Consider the following 23907-nt stretch of genomic DNA (forward strand, 5'->3'; position numbering starts at 1 on the left):
CATTCGAATTCGTCTGGAAGGAATCCGTAGAGTATTTCTAAACACCGCGAATTTATTTATTTCGTTCTAAACATAGAATTCTCCCTTTTCTTTTCACAGTAAAAAAAGATGAATAATTTGTTTCGAGGCATGACCCTAACTCTTTCCTTGCGAAAAATCGGATAATTAATCGAGTTGTTTATTCATAATTTTTATAATATATCTGTATTAGGAAGGAATAGAGATTTATGAAGTCTCTAAATAACGCGTTTCTACGTTGATAAATATTGGAGGGGGGGAAAATAAGAGGTAGATAAATATGCAGAGACTTTCACCCTCTAAATATTAACAATAAGTATTTCTATTCCGAACAAGTCTCGTGCGTAAATTTTCCATGAAAGGTATTCCTACATTCTCTAAAAAAATTCTCTCTTCCTCTTTTCCACTTGCTCGACATTTCCACCCACTGTTGGCCGCACACTCGAAATAACCGATCGCGCCCATGGAAACGCCATTTCCTGCGACAGCTTCCATTCCTTTCACCTTTATCACCAGAATCGTGATCCGAAAAAGAGGCTCGCCTCTTTCCCCATGATCCTGACAGTGAAGGTATGACTCGAGGACGAGGCCTTATTTCCATCGATCACGCGAACCTCGAGGCTGTCCATCTCCACCTAAGGACGCCCCTCGCGCAGGAAATGTATCCCCCGACCAAGGGGATCCGGAATCGAACTCGTCCCGATCGAGCCTCCAGCCTCGAGGAGGAATGCGAAAGAGGCGTGGTGCGTGCATTCGAGGACAATGGAACGTGAATCTGATTCGACTCGATTGCGATACCTCACGATCATTTTCTTTCTTTCTTCCTTTTTGTCATTAACTTTGCATTTCGGCGAGAAGGATCGAAGGACGATTCTCTGTTTTTCGTCGCCGAAACTCGCTCACCTCATGCCAGGAAAACCTTGGCACACGCCGATTTCGCTGAGGAAAAACAAAGGTTGACGTGGATCGATCGAATACGCTTTCGTATCGAGCGAGGAAGAATTTAATCTTGGAATGAATCTTGTTAGAAGATTCTTGAATTATTATAAAATATATCAGATTTAAATATCTCCAATTTCTCATTCTTACGTGAAGATGAAACTTTCATTAAAACTTATATTAAACAATAATATTTATATTATATATTATTTAATTTAATTAAATATTTATATGTTATTTTATATTACAAAAATTATATTACACAATAATATTTTTTTCTAGAAGAAACCAAAAAGAAAAAGATCGCAATCTTTCGAAAAAAAAAACGTTTCGAAAAAATTCACCACGAAATGAAATTTATTAACTTCTCACGGAAACGCGAATTCCCTTATCCCGCAAAGCGGTGGATGTCGATAAATCAATCGTGACGGGAGAATTGAGCAAACGATCGGGTATGGAATGGAAACGCCCTCCCCTCCTCCGCTGTCAACCAAAGGGAGACGCGCGAAACGTTGCAATAGAGGCGCACGTTTCTCGAAAACGGTTCTGCATAATCACTTTCCATTGAGCGAGTGTTTTTCCCTGCCGTCGCTCACCTGTATCGATCGCCACAGTTTCCATCGATTTATATTCCTCGTTAAAACCGCGAATCCATGCGAGAGAGAGAGAGAGAGAGAGAGAGAGGGAATTTTTGCTCGGTTAGATCGTAACGATCCCGTAACACGGGTAGCGGGATACAAGCAAGCTTTATTACTACGCGTTGCGTCGCCACAGTTCCATTAAACGCTGCCTGCACCGGAACGCGACGAAGAAACGGCGTTAACGGGCCCTCCTCCCCTCGATTTCCGCCCGCCATGCTGTTTTCGATCAGCAACACGAGTCCCTCGTGTTGAATCACTCGATCCTTTTGCAGTCGTGCGTGAACGAAATTGGTGATGATTATCGTCAAGGAGGCAAACGTCGATTTTTTTGTAGATATAGGAATTTTGTGGAGAAAAAAAAGTGCTTTTTGTTAAAGAAGATTAGATATGTAATAGTGCGAGTTAATATACGCGATTCAATCTCGTTTTCTAAGAAAATATTCATCCATAGGTCAAATCCGGCTCGAAGGTGTTTTTACCTTGTCGAGAGGTTCCTTTCTCTTTGACGCTTCGGTAGCAAACCGTTTGAATTGTAGATATATCGCGGAGGAGAGGACGATTATGCGCCTTCGATAGCTCAGTTGGTAGAGCGGTGGACTGTAGTTGGTTCCAAGTAATCTTTAAAACGGACATCCATAGGTCGCTGGTTCGAATCCGGCTCGAAGGAATATTTTTACACGTACGTGGAACCAAATTTCTTTGATCGAACAGTTTCGTCGAATAATTTGATCGAGGTTCGAATCGAAATACCATGTTTCGACGTTTTGATATGAGATAAATCGAACGAGTAGATTTTTTTTTTTTTTTTTCAATTTTGCTTGTATAGAGGGATATCTTTATGGCGTGTCTTTGAGAGGGGGAAAAAAATTGGAAAACTTTTTTCGAACGAGCGTAATATCAAGGGATTAAAAAAAATGATATTCGTTTGATTGCACGTTTCATTTCCTCGAAAAGGAATATTTTCGTAAAAAGATTCTTCCCTTTCTTTTAAAATACCAGCCAACGTGTCATTAAATTAATCATTACAAAAAGTTGGATTCGAAAAAGCAGTAGAATGTAGTTAGCTCGAGTAAACACGGTAAAAACAGGTATTCGTTAATCTTTAATTCAAATCTGGCGCGTAAAAATTGCTAGTTTGTCAATAACGATCGATATCGTGCCACTTTCATCGAACGCCTCTATGTTCTCTTAAATACGTATTGCTATTAGACAATATAATTTATACACCGTTCGTCCATTAATGATAATATTTTAACGATTAAATTGATTAAAATTATCAATATCCGATATGTGTATCTTATTATCTCTATTAAAAACACCATCTCCCAACATCCTTCGATAGCTCAGTTGGTAGAGCGGTGGACTGTAGAGGTTATGTATACGATGTTAGAGAAGACACAGATATCCATAGGTCGCTGGTTCGAATCCGGCTCGAAGGAAATTTTTTTTTTAACATCTCGAAACAGAACAATTCCTCGCAAACTCGTCATCACGACGATAATTTAATTCCTATCGTCAAATTACTCTCGATAATTCACTTAATAAATCTATCTAAATTTATCCTCCTCGAAAAAAAGAAAAAAGAAATTTCTCTTAAACTCTTACTCCAAATATCCTCAAATATCGATACTCCATAAATGCATAATCATCATTCGCTTCGTAACGAATCGAAAGATAAAATAGAAATTACAAGAATTGCAAGTTCCGACAGTGCGATTCCTTTTCTCACTCAAATTAAGCGAGTGAAACGTGGCTCGTTGCGGAGAAAATTCAATCGCCTTCGATCGACATCGATACACTTCCTCTCTCCTTTTCTCTCTCTCTCTCTTACTCTTGGAACGAGAATTTCAATTAGCGGATCACTCGATGCGAAGTGAGACGAGCCGCGTAATAGTCGAGACAAATAATTCGAGCCGCATACGTTCGATCACCCACTGACCCAATACAAGTTAATTTCACCATTTCTTCCGAAGGCAAACGAGTCAAAAGTTTCTGGAATTCAATGATCGTTTCAAATGCGCAGACCTTCCATTAGATATTATTATTATTATTATTATTATTATTATTATTATTATTACTATTATTATTATATTCGTTCAATGTTATCGTATTCGAAGGAAATTAATCGTCCACGGATTAAACCGCTGAGACTCGACAATGGGGGATCGTTATCGACGGGGGCAGAGATCGATAGGAGCGTGTTTCAGGGTCAAACGCGTCCCCGATATCATTGTGAATACATAGATCAGATAAGATATCCACGCGTTAATCCACGGAGAAATCGGGTCGAAATTGAAATGTCAACGAGATCGTGCAGTTTGACGACCAATAGTTTATCCTTTTGAAGTCCTTTTGATGAAAATTGATTGAAACTGTTAACGAAATCACTCGAATTAAACTCCTTCCTGTGTACAGTCACAAACACTACGACGTTGTCAAACTTTTCGCGCGCGCATGCGCGTTTGAGATTCGAGAAGATGAGGAGATGTTAGAAACGTTTGCACAGCGCCTGCAATTGCGGCGTTGCACAATTTCGTGCAGCTCTATTTACACGTTTCTATTTATGTTTCCAATCGAGCGCGTGTGGCGAGAAACAGCGCGGAAGAATGTTAACGAGATTCCTGCATGATCGAGCGGGTATCCCATGGAAGGAGTCGGAGACGGCCTTGCCACGGCATCAAGACACGCAGCTTTCTCCACTTTCGCTTATGCGAGATTTTCAGACCGAACTACCGGCAAACTCGTGCCGATTCTTGACGGTGTTTATCGCCTCGTGCATTCCAGTCGAGGAGCAGTACTCGTTTGTCTTCGAGTCAATTGGAAAGAGGAATCGATTCCCTCGTGCATTTTCTTCCCAGACTTGCTATGATATTTACAAAAAAAAAAAAATCGATAAATTTGTATAATCGTATTTTAATCGATTTTTAATCCTTTTGAAAAATATTCGCCTCGAGTTTTTGAAAGATGAAGAGAGAACAGAAGAGGTTAATGGGACGTGTAGAGATTCCAGAATGCTTAATTGCGACATTCGTTTGCCTCCGCAAAGTACGTGGGTGCAAACGATTCCTCCTCGTTGCGTTAATCCATGCCTCAATCCTATTATAGTCATTCATATAGAATTTTCTTGAATCCCTCGATTCCGAATTTTCTTCGCTTCAACTCTCTCATCGCATCTACTATTGTTCCGTGTTATTTTATTTTATTTTTTTACATTATTAACACTAGGACGCAAAATAAATAAAGATCGATTTAATAATTCGCGGATGGTCTTCGTTCACGATACGCGGAATAATCGTAAAATGTCCGCGAGATTCGATGCACAAATGGCTGGATCGGAATGCAAACGTCGCCTCGAGCAAGCTCGATCGTTGGTATTTCACGAGGTTGCCGTGCATTTTCCCTTCCTCTCGCGTGCCCTTTCTTTCTCCTTCGCGCGGGAAATAACGGAACACCTTTCAGAAGCTCGGACAACGATTCCAATCCCGATCCAATTTGAGCCTCGAATCAATTGAACTCGCACGGATCGGTGATCGATCGAAACGGGCCGGATCGTTGTAATTTCGATCGATTGCCCAACCGACTTTTCTTGCTACCGTGTGATTAATCGTTGCGCTCGAGTCGCGTTGGAACAGTTAGCGTTTACGCAGAGGATAAACTGGGTTAGGCACTTTGCTCTTTTACTTTTTTTTTCTTTCTTTCCTTTTTGCCTCGGATAGGGTTGAGCAACAAGGGTTTGCACAGGTTGCTTTTTTCATTTTATCATTCTGTGAAATTTTCAAGGAGAATATTTTGAATTGATCGAGACGAGAACATCTCCGATATTTCACCGTGCCAATACCATGCACGTCGAGACCTGATCCCACGCATAAAATGTAAATTGACGTGCGTGGAAAAATCCATTACTATTTCTTTAAAAAAAAAAAATTCACCACTCGATCTCTTATTCGATTTCGATCGATCGCAGCTTCGTCGTCCTTTGAACAACTGTGGAAATAAAATCTTCGAATGTCATCTTTTTATCTCTCGATTCTCGTTGTTAAAAAGAGAGAGAGAGAGAGATTCGCTGATGAATTAATTCGAGCAATAATTCGAACGCGTGAAATGGTGCGGAGCAGCGAGGGACCTTGAGCCGCCATTGCTTTACGCTCGCTGGACGGAGGAATTTCGCGGTGGAAAGGTCCTTTCTCGCGTCCGACCTACAAGCCAGAAGAATGCAGTCGTCGTTTTCTCGGGCAGAGCGTTTAAACGGCCACGTGCAACGTTCCGTTCCAATTTCCAACGCGACGAAAAACGGGCCTCGATTTCGTAATTGGCCCGGCTCGATCCTCGCCGGGCCTTGATCTTAAACCACGGCCCAATTTCGCTAAAGTTTATTCTTTCATCGCCTCGGCCAGAACTGAACCAACAAACTTTTCTTGGATTCGAGGGAGGACGAAATCGTCTTAAGATTATCTGGTCTGACTTATCCTGATATTGATATTCGAAAAGGAACGTTTCGTGATCGGAAGTTTGGAATGAAAAATATCGAAAATAAATATTTGGAACAAAATATATATATATATTTAAACGAATAAGGTATCTTCTCGATATCTTCGAACGAGGAATGCGACGAGTCTGGGCTGGAAGATGTTTTTCAGGCGTTAAAGTGGGCAAGAAATTGGAAGGAATTAGAAGAAAAAGTCGACGGGTCGTCGAGACGAGGGATTCCAAGGGTCTTCGAACCTGTTCCATTTTCCTCCTCTTCGAATAAGGATGGGACGAGAAGAGAATGAGAGACACGTAGTGGTGGTTTCCGCTGGTTTCTCTTTTATTGAATGTTCCCATCGAGGATGGTAAGAATGATAATATCACTTAGCTTTAAAAATATACATATACACGATATTATTTATATTTATATATATATATATATTTATTTATTTATTTATTTATATATATATAAAAGATTTGACTCGATACCCTTAGAAAAATAAGGGTATGTCCGCCGGTCGTTGATTTCTTCACGGGTCGTCTGTTTTTGGCGGTCGTCGATGTATATATTTTTTTTTCTTTCTTTTTTCTTTCTTTTTTTTTTTTTTTTTCTTTTTCGCCACGGAGTCACGCAGAAAGACCCCCCTCCCCCTTCAAACAAATCCTTCCATTATCCACCGTTACTCATCTGTCTCCGACAAGTTGTTTTTTCTTTTTTTTCCTTTCAGGGACACGTCGTTTATATTACACACCTATTTTTTCCACCTTCTATTCTTACATTTTTCTTTTGCCCTTGTTTCTTTCTCTCTTTTTTATCGCTCCTCGCGATCTCTCTCTCTCTCTCTCTCTCTCTTTCCAAGATAGATTTCAAAGATGACAGATAGAAATCGTCGTCTAGTTGGGAGAGAAGAGAAGAGGAGAGAGATAGAGAGAGAGAGAATAATAACAACAACAATAATAATAGTAAAGAGAATAAAAAAAAAAAATGGTCGCCGAATCTCGAAACCGTTCGAAACTTATCACAGATCGTTGATTCGACTTTAAGCTTGCCTTCACATCGTCCCCTTACTTATTAATACTTTAATCCACGACCCTTCTCCAACCCTGTCCGTGTTGCACGCATCCCCTCCCCCCTCCCCCCTCCCCCCCCGTATTATACAATTCACAATTCTTCTTGCACAAAAATTACCCTGTGTATTGGACGAAAAAAAAAAAAAAAAAAAGAAAAGAAAAAGAAAAAAAGAAGAAAGAAAAGGAAAGAATTATCCCACCGAGGATTTCGTCCGTACGAACTCGAATTCGGATGTAGGACGATCAAGGACCGAGCAAGGCAGATGGATAGGGTAGGGGAAAGGACGAGTGGGAAGCGCCGCCCTCGAGAGGCGGCAAGAGGGAGGTTCTTTTTTTTTTTTTTTCTTTTTGACTTAGAGAGAGAGAGAGAGAGAGAGAGGAAAATAAAAAAAGGAGGAGGAGGAGGAGGAACGGGGCCTGGAAGAGGGCTCTAGAGGATCTCTAGAAGAACCCGTCACCGGTCGGATCGTTCACCCACGGATAATTGTTGGGGCAACGGACGCATGTCTGAAGATTGATGGTCTCCCCTGGGACCTCTTTCGAGGTGAGCTTGCAAGTGTGGGGTACCCAGCAAGCGGGCGGCCCGTCTACCACGCACTTCTCCTTCCACGGCTCGAAACTCTTCGACTCCGTTATCGTGCGGGGATTCTGGATCCATTGGATCACCTGGGTCATCGTAACGAAATAAACGTCGTTGTGGTTAGATAGAACCTCGTCTATCCAGTATAGGAACGCGTCCAAGAACTCGGGATTGTTCTTGAGCCAGGCGGCGTGGAAGTAGAGGCCCAACGGGGCCCTGTTCTGCTCGTAGTGGCGGTCGAAGTTGTGGTTGAGGAAGTTGTAGAATTGGTCACCTGTCAGGATGTTGCTGCACGAGTCCACCATTGCGCAGCCGGGCAGGTACTCGTCGTTTTGGGGATCCTCGCGACGATCCAGCTCGTTCATCACCATCTCCCAAACGGCGTGCGACCTGTGCCACGCAGAAATCGGTGGGGCATACGATCGAGAGATCTCGAATCGAGCTGCTATGAAATCGTTACGTATAGCTGCTCGACTCGAGCCCATGTGTATTTTTCATTTCTCTATACTTCGAATCGATTTTTCTTCCACGGAAATCGAGGGAAATACTTTACGAAGAAGAATCGGCGATCGAATTATTTCGATCGGATGGAAAGTTTTTCTGTTTTTTTTTGTTTTTTTGTTTTGTAAGAGAGTGTTACCTGGTGGGGCAATGTTGAAGGTTGCCGTGGCAACGGTGCGGCATTCTGAAGTACATCGTGTAGGGCCAGAGCGGAGGGTTGTTGAGGGCCGCTGTGATGGTGGAGTCGTAGAGGAACGCTTGCTCCTCCATCATGGTGAACTGGTTGTTCCCGCCCACTCTGAGGTAAGGGGCCCTCACGCCGACCACGCTGTTGTCCGTCAAATTGGCGAATTTCTCGGCGATGATCCTCATCCCCGCCATTTCCTTAGCCCAGTCGTCCACCGTGGCGTCCGACCAGAAACGCTCATCGTCGTTGTGACTTGAAACACCATTATTTTATTACGCAATTAATATCTAGTAGACACTTATAGATCCCGTTAGATCCCGGAACGATCCCTAAATCGATCGATGTTTAAAAAGAACCTTAAGAAAATTAGTAATGAATCGATCACGAAATTTTAATCTTAACGTTCGTAAAACCGAAAATTAATCTTATTTTTGATTTAATGATTTTTTAAAAGATCGTAATGTATCAAAGGGTTAAACATTTTTAGAAATTATTAATAGACACTCGATGATTTTTTGATTCGTTGTTGAAAAGCTCGTTGAATGATAAACAATTGTGCAAAGCTGGTACCAAAAGAGATAAAAATTTTTAAAAATTATTAATCTTAGGAAGATCTTGAAATTTTAATCTTATAAAACTGAAAATTAATTTTATTTTTAAATTCTCCTGAACACTCGTGCAAAACTGGTACCAAAAGGATTAAAATTTTTTTTAAAAATAATTAATGGAAGATCTCGAAATTTTAATTTTAATATTCGTAAAACTGAAAATTAATTTTACTTTTTGATTCGTCGTTGAAAAGGTCAATGAATGATATACAATCGTATAAAACTGGTACCAAAAGAGTTAAAAATTATTAATGGAAGATTTCAAAATTTTAATTTTAATATTCGTAAAACTGAAAATTAATTTTATTTTTAAATTCTCCTGAATACTCGTGCAAAGCTGGTACCAAAAGGATCAAAATTTTTTCAAAAATAATTAATAGAAGATCTCGAAATTTTAATTTTAACATTCGTAAAATTGAAAATTAATTTTATCTTTCGATTTTTGCCCGAACACTCGTACAAAACTGGCACCAAAAGGATTAAAATTTTTTCAAAAATAATTAATGGAAGATCTCGAAATTTTAATTTTAACATTCGTAAAATTGAAAATTAATTTTATTTTTAAATTCCTTCGAACACTCGTACAAAGCTAGTACCAAAAAGATTAAAAATTTCTTAAAAATAATTAATGGAAGATTTCAAAATTTTAATTTTAATATTCGTAAAATTGAAAATTAATTTTATTTTTAAATTCCTTCGAACACTCGTGCAAAGCTAGTATCAAAAAGATTAAAAATTTCTTAAAAATAATTAATGGAAGATTTCGAAATTTTAATTTTAATATTCGTAAAATTGAAAATTAATTTTATCTTTCGATTTTTGCCCGAACACTCGTGCAAAACTGGCACCAAGTGTACCAAAAGGAAGCGCGCAAGCGTGGAAAAAATCAAAAGTGGAAGAAAAATAAATGAATTTTTCAAAGATCATTTCCTTACGAGATGGAGTGAACGGCGATCTCGTGTCCTTTCCTGTGCATTTCCTGGACGGCCGAGTAGTTGGTGTACTTGTGAGAGACGAAGAAGGTGGCCTTGATGTCGCAACCGTTCGGGTTCTTGCGTTTCCCGTTGAAGATCTCTTTGTAAAGGCCGATATTATTGTTGTTGATGGCGTCATCGAACGTGATCGTGATCATCTGCGGCACGTCCTTGGGGGGCAGATCGCCGGGGATCGTGGTGCCGTCCTCGGAGCAGAAGCAATCTGGAAGGACGCACACGGACGGGTCGCAGGGTGGCGCTCTGTTCGGGTCGTTGTCCATGTCTGCAATTAATCCGCCGCCCCTTCGATCTTTATCTCGCATCGATATCGTGACAAACACGTACGAAATTCTCCGCGCGAAAGTGTATAAATCACCTCGAAAGTGTATAAATATCAGAATCTCAATATAATAATAAACTCGATAGTTTTCACTTGGAATTTCACCTTTCGGTGAAAATTGAATTTCTATATTCTCTGTATCAACTGTATATAAGAGAGAGATCGAAGTACGTGCCGTACGATCCCTTCGAGAATATTCGAATAATCGAGCTCACCGCAGATATTTTCGTCCGATCCATCGGTGCAATCCTTCTCCCCGTTGCAGAAGAGGCCCCTCTCGATGCAAGAACCGTCGCCGCAAGCGAGGTAGCCGTCCTGGCAGAGCGGCTCCTCGGTGTACAGAAGAGGCTTCGCCTTCCTCTCCTTGTTCTTCAGCTTGCAGTTGTTCACCGAGTCCTTCCAGTCGCAGGTCTGCTTGTCGATGTCGAAGTACAGTCCAGCCGGGCACCTGATCGCCTGCAGCCCGGAACTCGTGCACTGGATCACGTCCCTGCAATTGTCACCCTCCCCTGCCACCAGTCTGAACCATTCGCCCGCATCCTTGTCCTTGCAGATCTCGCTCTCGAAGCTCTCCTCCTTTTTATCCTCTTGCCGCTTCACGCGATTCGAGCCCTCTAGAAATAATGTAGAATAAAACCCTTTAATGGCAGCAAGATGAAATCGCGGGAAATCATAGAAGAGGATTTTTAGAGGAAGGAAGAAGAAGAAGAAGAAGAAGAAAGTTGCGTGAAAGTTGTGCGTGCACGTGGATGGTCGAGAGGGAGAAAAATTTATATTTCCTTTTTCTGATAAAAATTTCTTTCTCCAGACAGATTATTGCGGTGGTAAAATCTATCCGTGCAAAATTACGAGGATTGACGGTGTATAAAATAGAAATTTCTCCTCGGATTATTAATGAAAATTCATTATTTCGAAAGAAGATGCAACGTTATCTCTTCCCGGGATTTGTAATTTATCGTTGTAACGATCGACGTTGAATGAACACGATAAGTTTGTATGGTAATAAACGCGTTTTGGCAATCTCTTTGCTATTGATGTAATTCTTCTTTTTTTTTTTTTTTTTAGTTAGTTTCACAGATGTCACGGATAAAACTGTTTACATAAAACATCTTAACGACGCACGGATTTCTTCGAGTGAAATTTCGAGGCACGGCAATTGCGTAACCGCGAACGTATCGGCGGCGAGATTATGGAAAGTGTGAAATTAACGCCAATAACCACGTATATCCGTTTATTCATTCCTCGATTTATTTATTCTTCGATTAAGCGAAGAATAAATTGTTTTTTTCTCCTTTCTTCCAGGAAGAAATTTTCCCTCCCTCTCATTATCGCCACGGTGTATAAAATTCAACAAAGAAGAAGAAGAAGAAGAAACAAAAATCGAATTAATAATTAATCAATAATTATCATTCGCACGGTCAATATTTATCCACATTACGTAACCCATTCTCGCACAAAAGTAATTCTTTCTCTATAAATTCTTCTCTCAAATTATATAAAAATATAATATAATATATAATAATTATATATATAATAATATAATAATATATAATAATAATAATATAATAATATATATAATAATTATATATAATTATATATAATAATATATAATCGAATATATCTTTCTCAAATATATCTTTCTCTCTCTCCTTTGTTCCTCAACGCTTGGTGGAATCGTTGGCACGACACGTGGCGTTGTTTTCGTTCCGATTGCGGGGACGAGGGGAAATGTGCGCGGAATCGTTCCGCTCGAGGGACGGCGAATTTTTTTTAAACGGCCAGTCGGAAACACGTGTCGATTCTCTCTCTCTCTCTCTCTCTCTCTCTCTTCGGCCCGCTCGAAGCCGTTAATATCAAATATCAACGTACGGCAGAAGGACGGAGAAAGCTGCCTCGCGCCTTTCGAAACGATACCCGCTTTATTAGCGCGATTTTACGCGAAGGTAAAATCGCGCCTTGCTCTTCGGTTCGTAGTGGAGCGTTCGAGGCAAGGTTGCATCTTTTCGAGAGAAAGTCCTCTCCTTCCTCCTCTCCGGAATAAGTCTCGGAAACAGACGAGTGTATAAATTGGCGGAGAGAAGATTTTGAGAGATAAAGCGGATAAAAAGTGAAATCTCGACGCGCGATCGAGGAAGAAAGTAAAAATTATATTCGAAAGATCTGTCTCGAATTAACACTCGATTCCTTTGCAGATCGATTAATCACTTTCAAACACTTACGCTGAATATTATATATACATATATAGAGAGAGAAAGAACAACGAGCATACTGACCTTTCCGAAAACGGTCTATAAAGCGCCTCCATAAGCGAATTGAGAATTACATAAACGACCGGTTCGAAACGAATATCGTTACACGAGAGCGTGCAAATTTTCGATTCGTATCGAAACCCATCCAACAGAAATTCTTTACGAAAATGAGCGAGGCACGAAAATTCATACTCAACAAAAAAAAAAAAAAAGAAAAGTATCTCGTACAATTTTTCCGTTTTCAAAATCGGAGATTGAACCTCGAAATGAAACGGAAATAAAATCGAAAAATGGGGCCCTAGATTCCCCTGGGTCCAGTCCAGCAGCGTCGAGCAGCGCCGCGACGAGCGGGGAAAGTTGAACGCCCCTCCCCACCCCTCGATGTATTTTTCAGGGCACGGCAGTGACGTCACCCATCCGGGACCGAGCACAGAACCCACAGAGGCTTTCACGCTCTAATCTCTTATGCAACCTGTCGTCTCCGTCCACCGGCGGAATAGCATTCGATTCTTTCTCTCTCTCTCTCTCGAGTCGAGCATCAACCGAGACACCGATCGTTGATTAACTTCGAACACTGTTCCCATTTCACTGTGGCTCACGTGCTCTTTGTTCCATCGATCTCTCTCTCTCTCTCTCTCTCTCTCTCTCTCTCTCTCTCTCTCTCTGTGCTTCAATGTTAGTCTCATAGGACACGTGAGGCGAACCAGTCTCTCGAGGAGAAAACGATCCATTGTTCGGTGCAACGGGAGTCCTGTTTTCGATCCGTTGTTTCTCTTCGCGTACCGCCATCGCTCGTAGGGGAAAAATTACGGGCGAAGAAGCGACGTGTCCTCCCGTAATAATCGCAGGGGGGGGGAGGGACACCGGGTCGTGGGCGGATCGACACGGGTCGAAATTCAATCCCATATTGAAAATTGCCGCACGAATCACGAATCACGAATGCCACCATGTTTCCCCACTCGCTGCCATGTTTTCTACTCTAGAACCCTAGAAACTATCCGTCCATCTACTTTTTTTAACTAACCAAAGGTATCACTATCCTCTCTCTCTCTCTCTCTCTCCCTCTCTCTCATTCTCAACGTTCATCAGATCGTCATTATATTTATCATCGTCAACATGATCGCGGCAAAGGGCAATAGAAGAACGCACAACGGAACTTGGTTCACAACGTGTTGGGAAGCCAGCAAAACTTTCCTTTGCTTACTCACCGGCGAGAACAATGGCCGCCAGGAACAGCAGCACAAGCGAGGACCTCATCCTCGTCGTAAGCGCTTCCGGATCCCGATCTGTCCCGTGATCGCGTATCGGACGAGATGATAATTTATTTCACTCTCTTTCTCACTCTCTTTCTCTCTCTCTTTCTCTCTCTCTCTAACTCTCCCTTTCTGCCCAATCTTTTTAGTCTCGAAGAATCCTATGCCTCGACGACGCACCGATCGAACGAAGTTATCTCGCGAGTTATCGAATCCAATCCGATCACCAATTCTTCTTCTTCTTCTTTCGAATCCGGAAGGGGGGGGGGGCTCTCTCTCTATCTCTTTCTCCGAGGAGATCGAGTTTCACGCTTCAAGGACGCGGAATTGGAAGGCGTGGGTACCGTTCACGGACTGACCGAGGCCCGCCACTCGTCGCGCCTTATATTTCCACCACCACGATCGTACCCCACGTTCAGCCCCCTCTTTCTTCGATCGGTCGAACGATCGTGTGCCGATCCGTCGCCTCGCTCGCTCGCCTCCCGGGATGCAATGGCGTAGGAGTGCTCGTCCGTTTTATAATACTCTTTCGTTTTATAATACTTTTAAAACAGTGTTTGAGCATTGGATTAAATTAAAATGCATTGGTTAAAAGTGGATAATCGCGGGCAATCGTTGTCGAGGGAAAGGTGGGTATTCGTTTAAGGGGAAAAGTAGAATTGTAGTGGAATGCGTTAAGTGGTTCGGTTTCTTTCTTCGGATGGGTAAAGAGGGAATGTTGGATTATCGTTTTTTTTTTTTTTTTATTTGGTTTAATTAATTGGAATCAATTCAATTTATGGAATTAATGGTGATAAAGGATGTTAATTTTTGCCGTCATCATAGGTTTTGTGAACGAGCTTGTTCCAAGATGAAGAGTTGCGTGTTCGAGGGAACATGTTATTTTATACGTTGTACTCGAGGAATTATTTATAATTTTCTTCTATTTATAATTTTTGCTGCTCTTAATTTCGATCGATACGCGGTTCACGCGATCTGCTTCGAAAATTTCGAAAATTGCCCGAAAGAAACGTAAACAGGATTCCGTTACGAGTTTAAAAAATTTTCGATTCACGATAATCGAGCACAATTGGAAGAGATTCCGATTTCGTGGCCATTGAAAAAGTTCGAAATTCGAAATTCTCGATCGGTGGATCGCTCGATCGAAAAATACGTGTACGAGGGTAGATCATTTTTTTTTCAATTTTCGAACAACAATGGTTAGGGAAGAACGGGCATTTTTCGCGATGAAGATTTTTACGTAACGGAGAAAATACGCATGTTTTCCGTCGGCGAAACACGAAAACACGAGCTCCGCTTGCCACGAAAGTGAAACGTTGCTCGGATGCAACTGCACTCATTCAGCCGTAGATGCAACGTGACTGTGATCCCAGCAACCCATTTGTCTTCCTAATTCTCCCTTCTTTCCATCATTTATTCCCTCGAATCTCGAACGAATTGCTTCGAAAGCAAGAAAAATCGAAATAATATAACACAAAATATATTCACCTTACCTTGAAACATCCACTAGAAGATATTCCACGATTGACGGGAAGGAAAAGAATTCGATGGAATTCAAGAAGGAATAAACGAAAATAACTCTTCAAGTTCTTCTTTAAATCTCTGAGAAGCTCGATCTGGATCGATCCTCGGCTGATCCTCAGGGAGATACGCGGACTTTGGATCGAGTCGACGCACTCCAAATGCCAGCGACTCGATCCGAGGCGAACAGATGATCGGATGGAATTTACCCTTTGCCGATTATAACAACCGCGTGCCCTCTCCTTCTAGAAAGGGAGAGAGAGAGATTTTTGCGAAGTGGTCGAATTATGAATGGAACACGATTGTTTTTTAAGAGAATCAGGTGAATCTATTGTGGTGCTCGTGTCGATGAAATTGTGTGACTGGCAATATTTGAATTCGTAATAATGGTTCGCGTTGTTTAAGTATGAATGAAGATGATAAAAAATAAAATGGAATATTTGCATTGTAATTAGCAATCGTCCGTGGAATTTCCTTGATACAACCCTTCGAAGAATCTAGGTTGAGAAGGGAAAGAGCGTTGCCTCGACCGAGAGATAAATTTTCTTCTGCGGATACGTTTTGGACCCAAGGCCGCGTGAAGGTCACGCTCGCGCTGCAATAAAATATAATATACGAAAAAAGAGAGAGGGAGGGAGGAAGAGAAAGAAAAGAATCGAGGAAAATTTACTCGAAAATTATCCTAAAATGGAGGATGGAGATCGAGTGTTCCCAAAAATTGACGAATTTCGAATTTCGAATCGAAGGAAAAAAAAATAAAAGTGAAATCGTTTATCTCGCGTTTCTGGTTGGCACATCGGTTCTGCGAACAGTCACGAACCCGTGCGCGAACACGTATCGAAATTTCATTGTGAAACGAAACAGCGAACCGGCTCCTCGGATCGGCGTTTATCGTTAAATCCAGCCGCAGGAATTTGCCCTTTGCGGAGCAGAAGCGACTTCGTTGTCCTCTGTGTGTGTGTGTGTGTACTTCGATTAATCAAATGGTATTCGTTGCTGTTCGTTTGGAAAAATCACGAGATGAATGAATTCCGATCGAATTTTTCGAATTAAGAATAAATTACATCGATTGGAGAAAAGTATTTTATTCTTCTGTCAGCATTGGCAACAGGCAAAGAAATTCTTCGTAAAATTTGCTTCCTCGTGAGATGCTCGAACAGATCCCTCGAACCGGTGATTATTCAAATTAGCGAATAACAACGAGGAGGAGGAGAAGGAGGAAGTGCAGAGTCTGTTCTCGTTGGGATGTATTTAGAAAGCGATCAGACAATTATCCCTATTTACGAAGTCACGAATGCACTCACGTGTGCTTAGAACGTTGTTCAAGGATCACATTGTAAAATGATAATTTTTCTCAATCGAAGAGATCGATAGAACGTTTGTCGCGATATCTCATTTTATCGATGGGTAATGGACGAATGCGCCGGGATCGAAATATCCATCAAAACTCTAAAGTTCACAGATGAACTAATGTCTAAAAGCGAAAGGTAAGCAGGCGCCATGAAACCGAAACGTTTAGCGTGTAATAAATTACGTAACATCCACGTTTCTTTCTATCACGAGATCGCGATGATTCTCGGCGAATGATTGATCTGTTCAAAGAGAGAGAGAGAGAAAGAAAAAGGATGGAAAAGAAGCGAGCAAATGAAATTGAAAAAAGAGAGACACGTCTGTTTCGTTCTTCGAAAAGATTCTTATTTTTATCGCGTGACGAGGATTCCTTCGGCAGAATGGAAGAAAATCGAAGAAAGGGAACGAGGTCCGTTATCCTTCGAGTGTCTATTTAAAGAAATGATCGCGCGGAATGCTAATGGTCGTTTCCTCGCTGCCTCGAAAAACATTCAATTCGCGCTATCCGATCGTAAAATTTTACTCGAAGCCGTCGTTGATTCGACGACATGCGCTCGTCGATTATGATTAATTTCGCGGTTAAACGCATCATGGCGGCCCTTTCGATGGCGCTTCGGTCGTTCGCGAATCATTAATCGTGGTGGATCGGTGTTTGTTTGTTTGTTTTCAACGCGAGACAATGGAATCGTTGGAAGAATTATGAATTTTCATAATAATCGCGATGATCGGTTGTTAAGTTGCAAAATTTTCAGATGAAATTTTCTTTCTTTTTTTCGAGTCGCCAAAGTGAAACCGTCCATTGATTTTCTTACGAACGAGACGTTTGACAATTTAACGAACGTTTCATTGCAGCCGGATGTCGAGTCGAGTCGAGTTAATTGAAACGGGACCACCAATGGTTCTCGAGTTTTTGTACGTACTTTACGATCCTGTTTATTAGATGGGTAAACTGGTGCTCGTTTTTTCGAAACTTTACTTTGAAATTATTAAAAAGAGAAAGAAGTAAGAGCAAAGATAAATTGCTGTGTTCACTCGTTCGATGAAATATCCGTTCAAATAAAGCTCGATCGAATGATCTGCACACGTTTCTCCGACACCATCTAATTCTTCCAATAAATCTATCTCGTTCTTAATTCTCTTTCTGAATCTAAATTTACCCTCCTTCTCCTGAAACTTTAACCTACTCGCAGAAATTCTTTTAAATTTCAATCGTTCGTAAAAAACACCTTCTTCCAAAAATAGAACGGAAAATATTTTTCATAATCTCGACTTTCCGTTTCCACGAGGAACAGAAAGTTCACTTTTTTCTTTTAAAAGAAAAATTTTAGCATCGATGACGTTAAAATGAAACGAGATTTATCTCGGTCCAATTGATCGGTTCGACGAGGAACCGAGTGATTAGCGCGCAGGGCAAGATCAAAGCCACTCTCGATCACGGTTATCACGGTGATCCCCTCGAATGAACTTTGAGGTCGCCACGTGAAACGGTCCCGATCGTTATCAGGGCACGAGGCACGATTCCAATGGAAATCGTGCGGCCCTGGCGCGACATATGCCGGTGAAAGGGAAAGAAGAGGAGGAGGAGGAGAAGGAGGAGGCAACCGCGCCGGTATCAGCTGAAGCCGGGCTTTCTCTGCCCGCGGCAAAAGCGTGCCTGAAGCCGCGTCGAGCCTCTTTCCGTTTCGTGCATCGAGCTCCATCTCGCGTGCACCGCTCGACACACGCTCTGATCCACGATCCACGAGATTTAACGATCGAGCTTCGCGTCTCTTCGATCGATACAGCGTTTTGTATTTACATATAGAGGAGATTTTGATTACAGGGAGGAGTCGATATTCTTGTTGAAAGATGATAATTAATTATTTTTCGAAAATGTTTTAATTTAATGAAGAAAGAAAGAATATCTCAAAGTTTGAAAAGATTTATAATAATATTTATGATAATATTTAGATTTATAATAATATTTAGATTTATAATAATATTTAGATTTATAATAATATTTCAATTTCTTTTGAACGAAAATTTTTCCTTCGAAAAAAGGGAAAGATCCCCCATTTTCCAAAAAAATAATTTTCGAAACATTGCACAACGTTCAAAGTATCGATTAAAGAGCGAGACGAATAATAGCAACAAATTATTATATTTACAAATAGGTTTAATATGGGTGAAAGGGGGTTGAAAACGGAGGCCACCTGGTTGGTTAATTCGCTTTTTGGTTAATCTCTACTCGTTCATTGCCGCAAAAAACGGAAATCCAGGGACTCGAGGCAGAAAAAAAAATCGAAGCAGCCTCCTTCCTTTGCCTCTGCAGAGAGGCAACTGTTGCATCCAGAGGACTTGACCCCGCTCGTCCTTGGCCGAACGCTCACTCCAGTCATCCTCCTCCGACCACCCCTCTGTTCGACTCTCTGTCTCTAATGGCATTATCATTGTTCCCAACAGAAGATGAACCGTTTTATTTATTCTTGGCAGCGTATTTATCCCGCACCTCCGTGTTTCCTGGACAATTTTCATTTTATGTTCATTCTTTTAGGTTGATTTGTTCGAAATTGTCGACGAGTACAAGATGAACGATACAAGTTTAATTAACTTGAGTGGAAATGTTTAATTTAATTTATTATGATTTATCTTTTTCAAATTGAAATTGGAAAAACATTACCTTTATTATAAATTTTTCTCCATCCTTTGATCGTAGATTAATGGGGAAAAAGGGGGAGGAAATTTTATATTTTTATACGCGTTTCAATGAGCATAACAACGAGAACCGTTCGTTACGTTGATTGCAATTTAAGCAAGATCGTTGGAAAACAAGATATCAAACGAATTGATTAACATTAAAAATGGGCGTAAACATCAGATAAAACCGTATAAATCAACATTTACTACTTACTGCGTACTCTCACTGTAATCGAAAAGTTCCATTTTCAATTTTTTTTTTTTTTTTCAAGAAGAATTTCGTCAACGATTGATTCTTCGAGCGAATCCAATCTTCGAATATATCGAAGGTATCGATTAAAAATCGAAATTCCTCCCCAGAGAAATTCACTTAGGGGGTTGGAAAATCTTTTAAGCTTGCGAGTTAATTTCATCTCGTGAATCTTTGATCCTCGAAGAAAGATTCCTCGCCCTGGTGATTTTTTTTCCACCCCCTCGACGAGAAGAAGGGAAAGATTGCCAAGATTGAGCCAATTTCCAACACGTGTTTTCGTCCATCTCGTAATCGAGATGGAGTTTTAAAAAAAATTTTTTTTTTCTTTTTTAACGAAACCGTTTAATAGCATATTTTATGCGGCAATATTCTTCCTCGAAAAGAAAAAAAAAAGTCGAGATTGCGGACCACGGAATTACCACAGGGCGGATAATATCATGGAGGCATCGTATTTGCGCATGAAATGACACCAGCCCCTTGGCACCAGACCGAGATTAAACTGGGTTATTATACTGGTCCCGATAACAACCAACTGATGATCCCTTGAACGTATCCGGCATGATAAAAAGAGATTATCTAAGAAAGAGAATAAACAATCTTCTTCGAGCTCTGTTCCGCTTTTGATATAATGACGAGATTGGGAAAAAGAATTGTATGGATAATCTAATGGAGCGAATAAAGGGGACGAGTTACCTGTAATAATTCGGGAGGCGTTAGTCGATAATACTGCGGAACAATGCGGTGGAAGTTTCCTTCCCCCTTTTACATAATGCTCTTATTTCAACCCGGACCGTTTCCCTCTCGTGGTTTAAAAAAAAGATTAACAATTAACAAGTATGGAGACTTTTCGTCCGAAAAGAATACGAATGGAAACGTGTTTCCAAGATACACGTTTGTATATGTGTATATATACATTTTGTCTGCCTCGTCTCGAAGAAAGATTATTAACCTTAAAACGGACGATAACTTTGATGACGTCGAGACAACGTTTATTGGGCCTCGTTTAAAACGAAACGTGGAATTTAACGATCCGGCGATATCGCAATTGGAACACTTTTATGACGGAGAGAACGATGTATTGTTACTTTTTCTTGCACTCTCATACAAGAGCACGTTCTTTCTTCAATTCCTCCAACGTTTTCACGACTTGGCAAATCGTCGTCGCGTTTATTATAAGCGATATATTTGGGAGCAAAGAAACATTGCTCGAGAATATCGAGCAATTACGAATCGCACTCACTCAAAGTAAAGTTTCCTCTCCTTTTCCGACTCTCTCAATAATAAAAATTCATTTTTCTAATATAGATAATATTAATTTTGAATTAGCAATTTGATATTGTCATTTTGTATAACTATTTAATTTCCAATTAAAAAATTTAATTTATTTTAATATATATATATAATTATTATTATTATTTCAATAAAAAAAAATAGATTTTGAAAAAAGATCACCTTTCGAATGTGGATTTAATCCAATTACGAAATTTACCATTTTCTCTTCCATTTTTTTTAATAACTATAATATTTTTAATTTTTAATGTTGAAATTATTTTATTTTTATTTAGTAATTTTTTACTTAAAAACATGTACAACAATAGTTTCTTTTATTTTGATTATAATTTTTCTTATTAGATTAATTTTTACATTAATTTTTGAATAAATAATTATTTTAATTGAATACTTTAGATTTTAAATAATAATAATAATAATAATAATAATAATTAGAATAATATAAGGATTTTCTATAAAATCGAATCTTTAAGTCGAAATTAAAAGTAATTTATTACTTCTCGTATTAAATTAAACTTTATAAAGAAAACTTTTTTTTCATTTTTAAAAATTAGTTAAATTTAATTTAACTCTCTCCAACGAAGATGAATCACGAAACTAACAGGCTTCGAATTACGTGATCGGCGTGGCGCAAAGCCGATCCCGTCGCGATAAATTGAATTTCGCGCGCGCGCGGAATTGAAACGTTTTTCTTCTTTCTAGGAGCGCGCTTCTCGATTTTATTCGGTTCACGTCGATCGACTTGTCGAGGAAACTTTCGAAAAATACAAGGGAGAGAAGATTTGTGTGTAGGCACGAAAGATAATGTTTCTTTACAGTTCTACCTTTTTATAGAATCGTTTCATTAGAATTTAAAAGGATGTTGTACGCGATGATATACACAAAATCGTAATTGGACGAGAGAATTTCTTTCTTCATTTCGTATTCGAAATTAAATTATTCATACGAGTTGAATTTAATTCCATTTAATTTTTGAAATTAAGCCAAATATTCCAAATATTTTCAAATAAAATATCATTTTTTTTCTAATTATAACTTTATTTTATTTTAGAGTTTATCGTAATAGGAAGATCAAACGACATATTTTATAATTACAAACAGAGTGAACTTGCACTCGTTTCTGAAACACGCGACGAAAGAATATTTTTATCAGCCTCTAAAACGAATCGAAAAGTTATAATCTCTGAATTATCTCTTTCGTGACAACATCAGTTGTCAAAGTTTCAAGGTAATCGTGATTTTTTTGCACAAAGCAAAATCGGGATGAGAGATCGCGCAGTAAATTTGAAGAGTCATCATTGTTTAAAAATTAAGCAATTTTAAGCTTCAACAAATGATCCATCTCGACTCTGTCAAGATATATCTGTAAAATTTTGATCAATTCGATTATACTTTCTAATTCGTCCATTGATATTATCCTTCATAGGGCAGTTTTCAAGTTTACTTATTATAATATCTATTGAAGTAAATTTAACATTCTTTCCTCCATTTTTTAGGTTTAACATCTACATATAATATCTCGATGTTATTTTTATCATCCAGATTCGTATTATTTGAAATTCAATTTCATTGGTTCAATAATTTATTATATTGGAAAGATGAAAAAAAGAAATAGATTGGGATCAGATAAAAACAAAACTGCTTCCAATAAATACGATAAATAAGAAAAGGAGGAGGAAAAGAGATTATTTTAAAATTATCGAAAGTTATTTCAATCGATCGAATAAAAATTTCCACGAATGCGAAGCCGAAGATTTCAAAATACGAGAAATAATAATTGCGAAACGTTCGTTTGATCGTATATCTTGTTATATTCCAGAGAAAATGTCGTGAAAAGCGGTACGATCACGCATCTCCAATGAAAAATTTCCCGTGGCATAATGAAATATATATTTATATCCCTGACTGCGCGAGGCGTATAATCTAAACAGACGCGTGAAGAATTCCATCTTCGACGTGGCTTCCTTGACACGGATAAAAAAAAAAAAGGACGTTCGTTTTCAAACGACGCTTAAGAAAATTCTAATTTTTTTTCCGCTTCGACAAATTTTATTCCCCTCCCTTCTAGCTATTTTTTAGTTTGGAAAATAAATGGAAAATCGGGGGATTCCAGGATGGAATCGATACGAATGGTAATCTTGTTTGGTCTCCATCCTTTCAACAAATTCGCCAATTATTTTTTCGCTCGCGAATCGAATGAATTGTCGTGAAATCCAATAATTTCACGACGCCGCGACAAATTGTTCCGTTATTAACAATAATATAGAAAATTGTGTCTAATTAATTTCGATCGAATTTCTGTATCGAGTACTGTATTCGTGAAATATTTCGTAACGAAAATGATGGGATTCAACGCGTACGATAATATTTAGCAAGCAGTCATATGTGGTTATAATAATGTTTGCGCATAATTGCTTTCTCTAATTAGAAATACGATGATAAATAGGGACGAGCGATCGAATGAAAATTGTTTCGATGAATTCTTTTCAGAGAATTAGGTAAACAATAGTAAACAATATTATTTCAAAAAATGATTAAAATAAAAGCGTGTTTGTATCCCAAAAAAAAGAATTTGAATCGAAAATTTTATTTTATTCATTAGATGCAGGTTACTGAATATTTAAAATTGAATTTTTACTGTTTCGAAAATTGGAAATCCTTTTTTCTACGAAATCATTTTCTGTGTATAATCTTATTACATTTAAAATTGTTTCTCAGGGAAAGTTTCAACTTCGATCGTTCCATATCTCGATGAAGAAAAAAAAAATCTAAACAAGATAAAGATTGAGATATATCCATTGAATAACATCTCAGAGATGTTGTAAGATTAACCTCCTCTAAAAGGACCCTCTCTCACCCTAGGTCGAGAGAGGCTCTCTCGATAAAGCCAACTAAGCTATCTAAACACCTCTTCTCTCCCTATCTTCTCCATTCGATCAATTCGAATCCACTAAACCTCGCCAAATCCAACGATTGAACGATTCCTAAT

At 39.4% G+C, this 23907-nt stretch overlaps 1 protein-coding gene and 2 non-coding genes across 4 annotated transcripts; 2 read left to right on the forward strand and 1 right to left on the reverse strand.

Annotated features, from left to right (window-relative positions):
• The first annotated feature begins 2164 nt into the window (after positions 1-2164).
• On the forward strand, positions 2165-2265 carry Trnay-gua. The gene is made up of 2 exons: positions 2165-2201; positions 2230-2265. It is a non-coding gene; the product is annotated as a tRNA-Tyr (tRNA).
• A 665-nt stretch (positions 2266-2930) lies between these two features.
• Trnay-gua lies at positions 2931-3037 on the forward strand. The gene is made up of 2 exons: positions 2931-2967; positions 3002-3037. It is a non-coding gene; the product is annotated as a tRNA-Tyr (tRNA).
• Positions 3038-6479: 3442 nt separating this feature from the next.
• LOC122717836 (chitin deacetylase 1) lies at positions 6480-14152 on the reverse strand. Of its 2 annotated transcripts, none has more exons than XM_043942281.1 (5): positions 13784-14152; positions 10542-10940; positions 9948-10269; positions 8357-8656; positions 6480-8106 (listed from the first exon to the last, which is right to left on the reverse strand). In XM_043942281.1, exons 1-5 carry the CDS (start codon positions 13830-13832, stop codon positions 7578-7580), a joined length of 1599 nt encoding a protein of 532 aa, XP_043798216.1. In that variant the 5' UTR covers positions 13833-14152; the 3' UTR covers positions 6480-7577. The 2 variants fall into 2 exon arrangements, with proteins under 2 accessions (XP_043798216.1, XP_043798215.1); XM_043942280.1 differs by having other exon boundaries at positions 8357-8665.
• Positions 14153-23907: the final 9755 nt, after the last annotated feature.

Source organism: Apis laboriosa, unplaced genomic scaffold (assembly GCF_014066325.1).
Source record: "Apis laboriosa isolate Shangri-la unplaced genomic scaffold, ASM1406632v1 scaffold5_cov152, whole genome shotgun sequence".
In the NCBI taxonomy this organism is placed as follows: Eukaryota; Metazoa; Arthropoda; class Insecta; order Hymenoptera; family Apidae; genus Apis; species Apis laboriosa.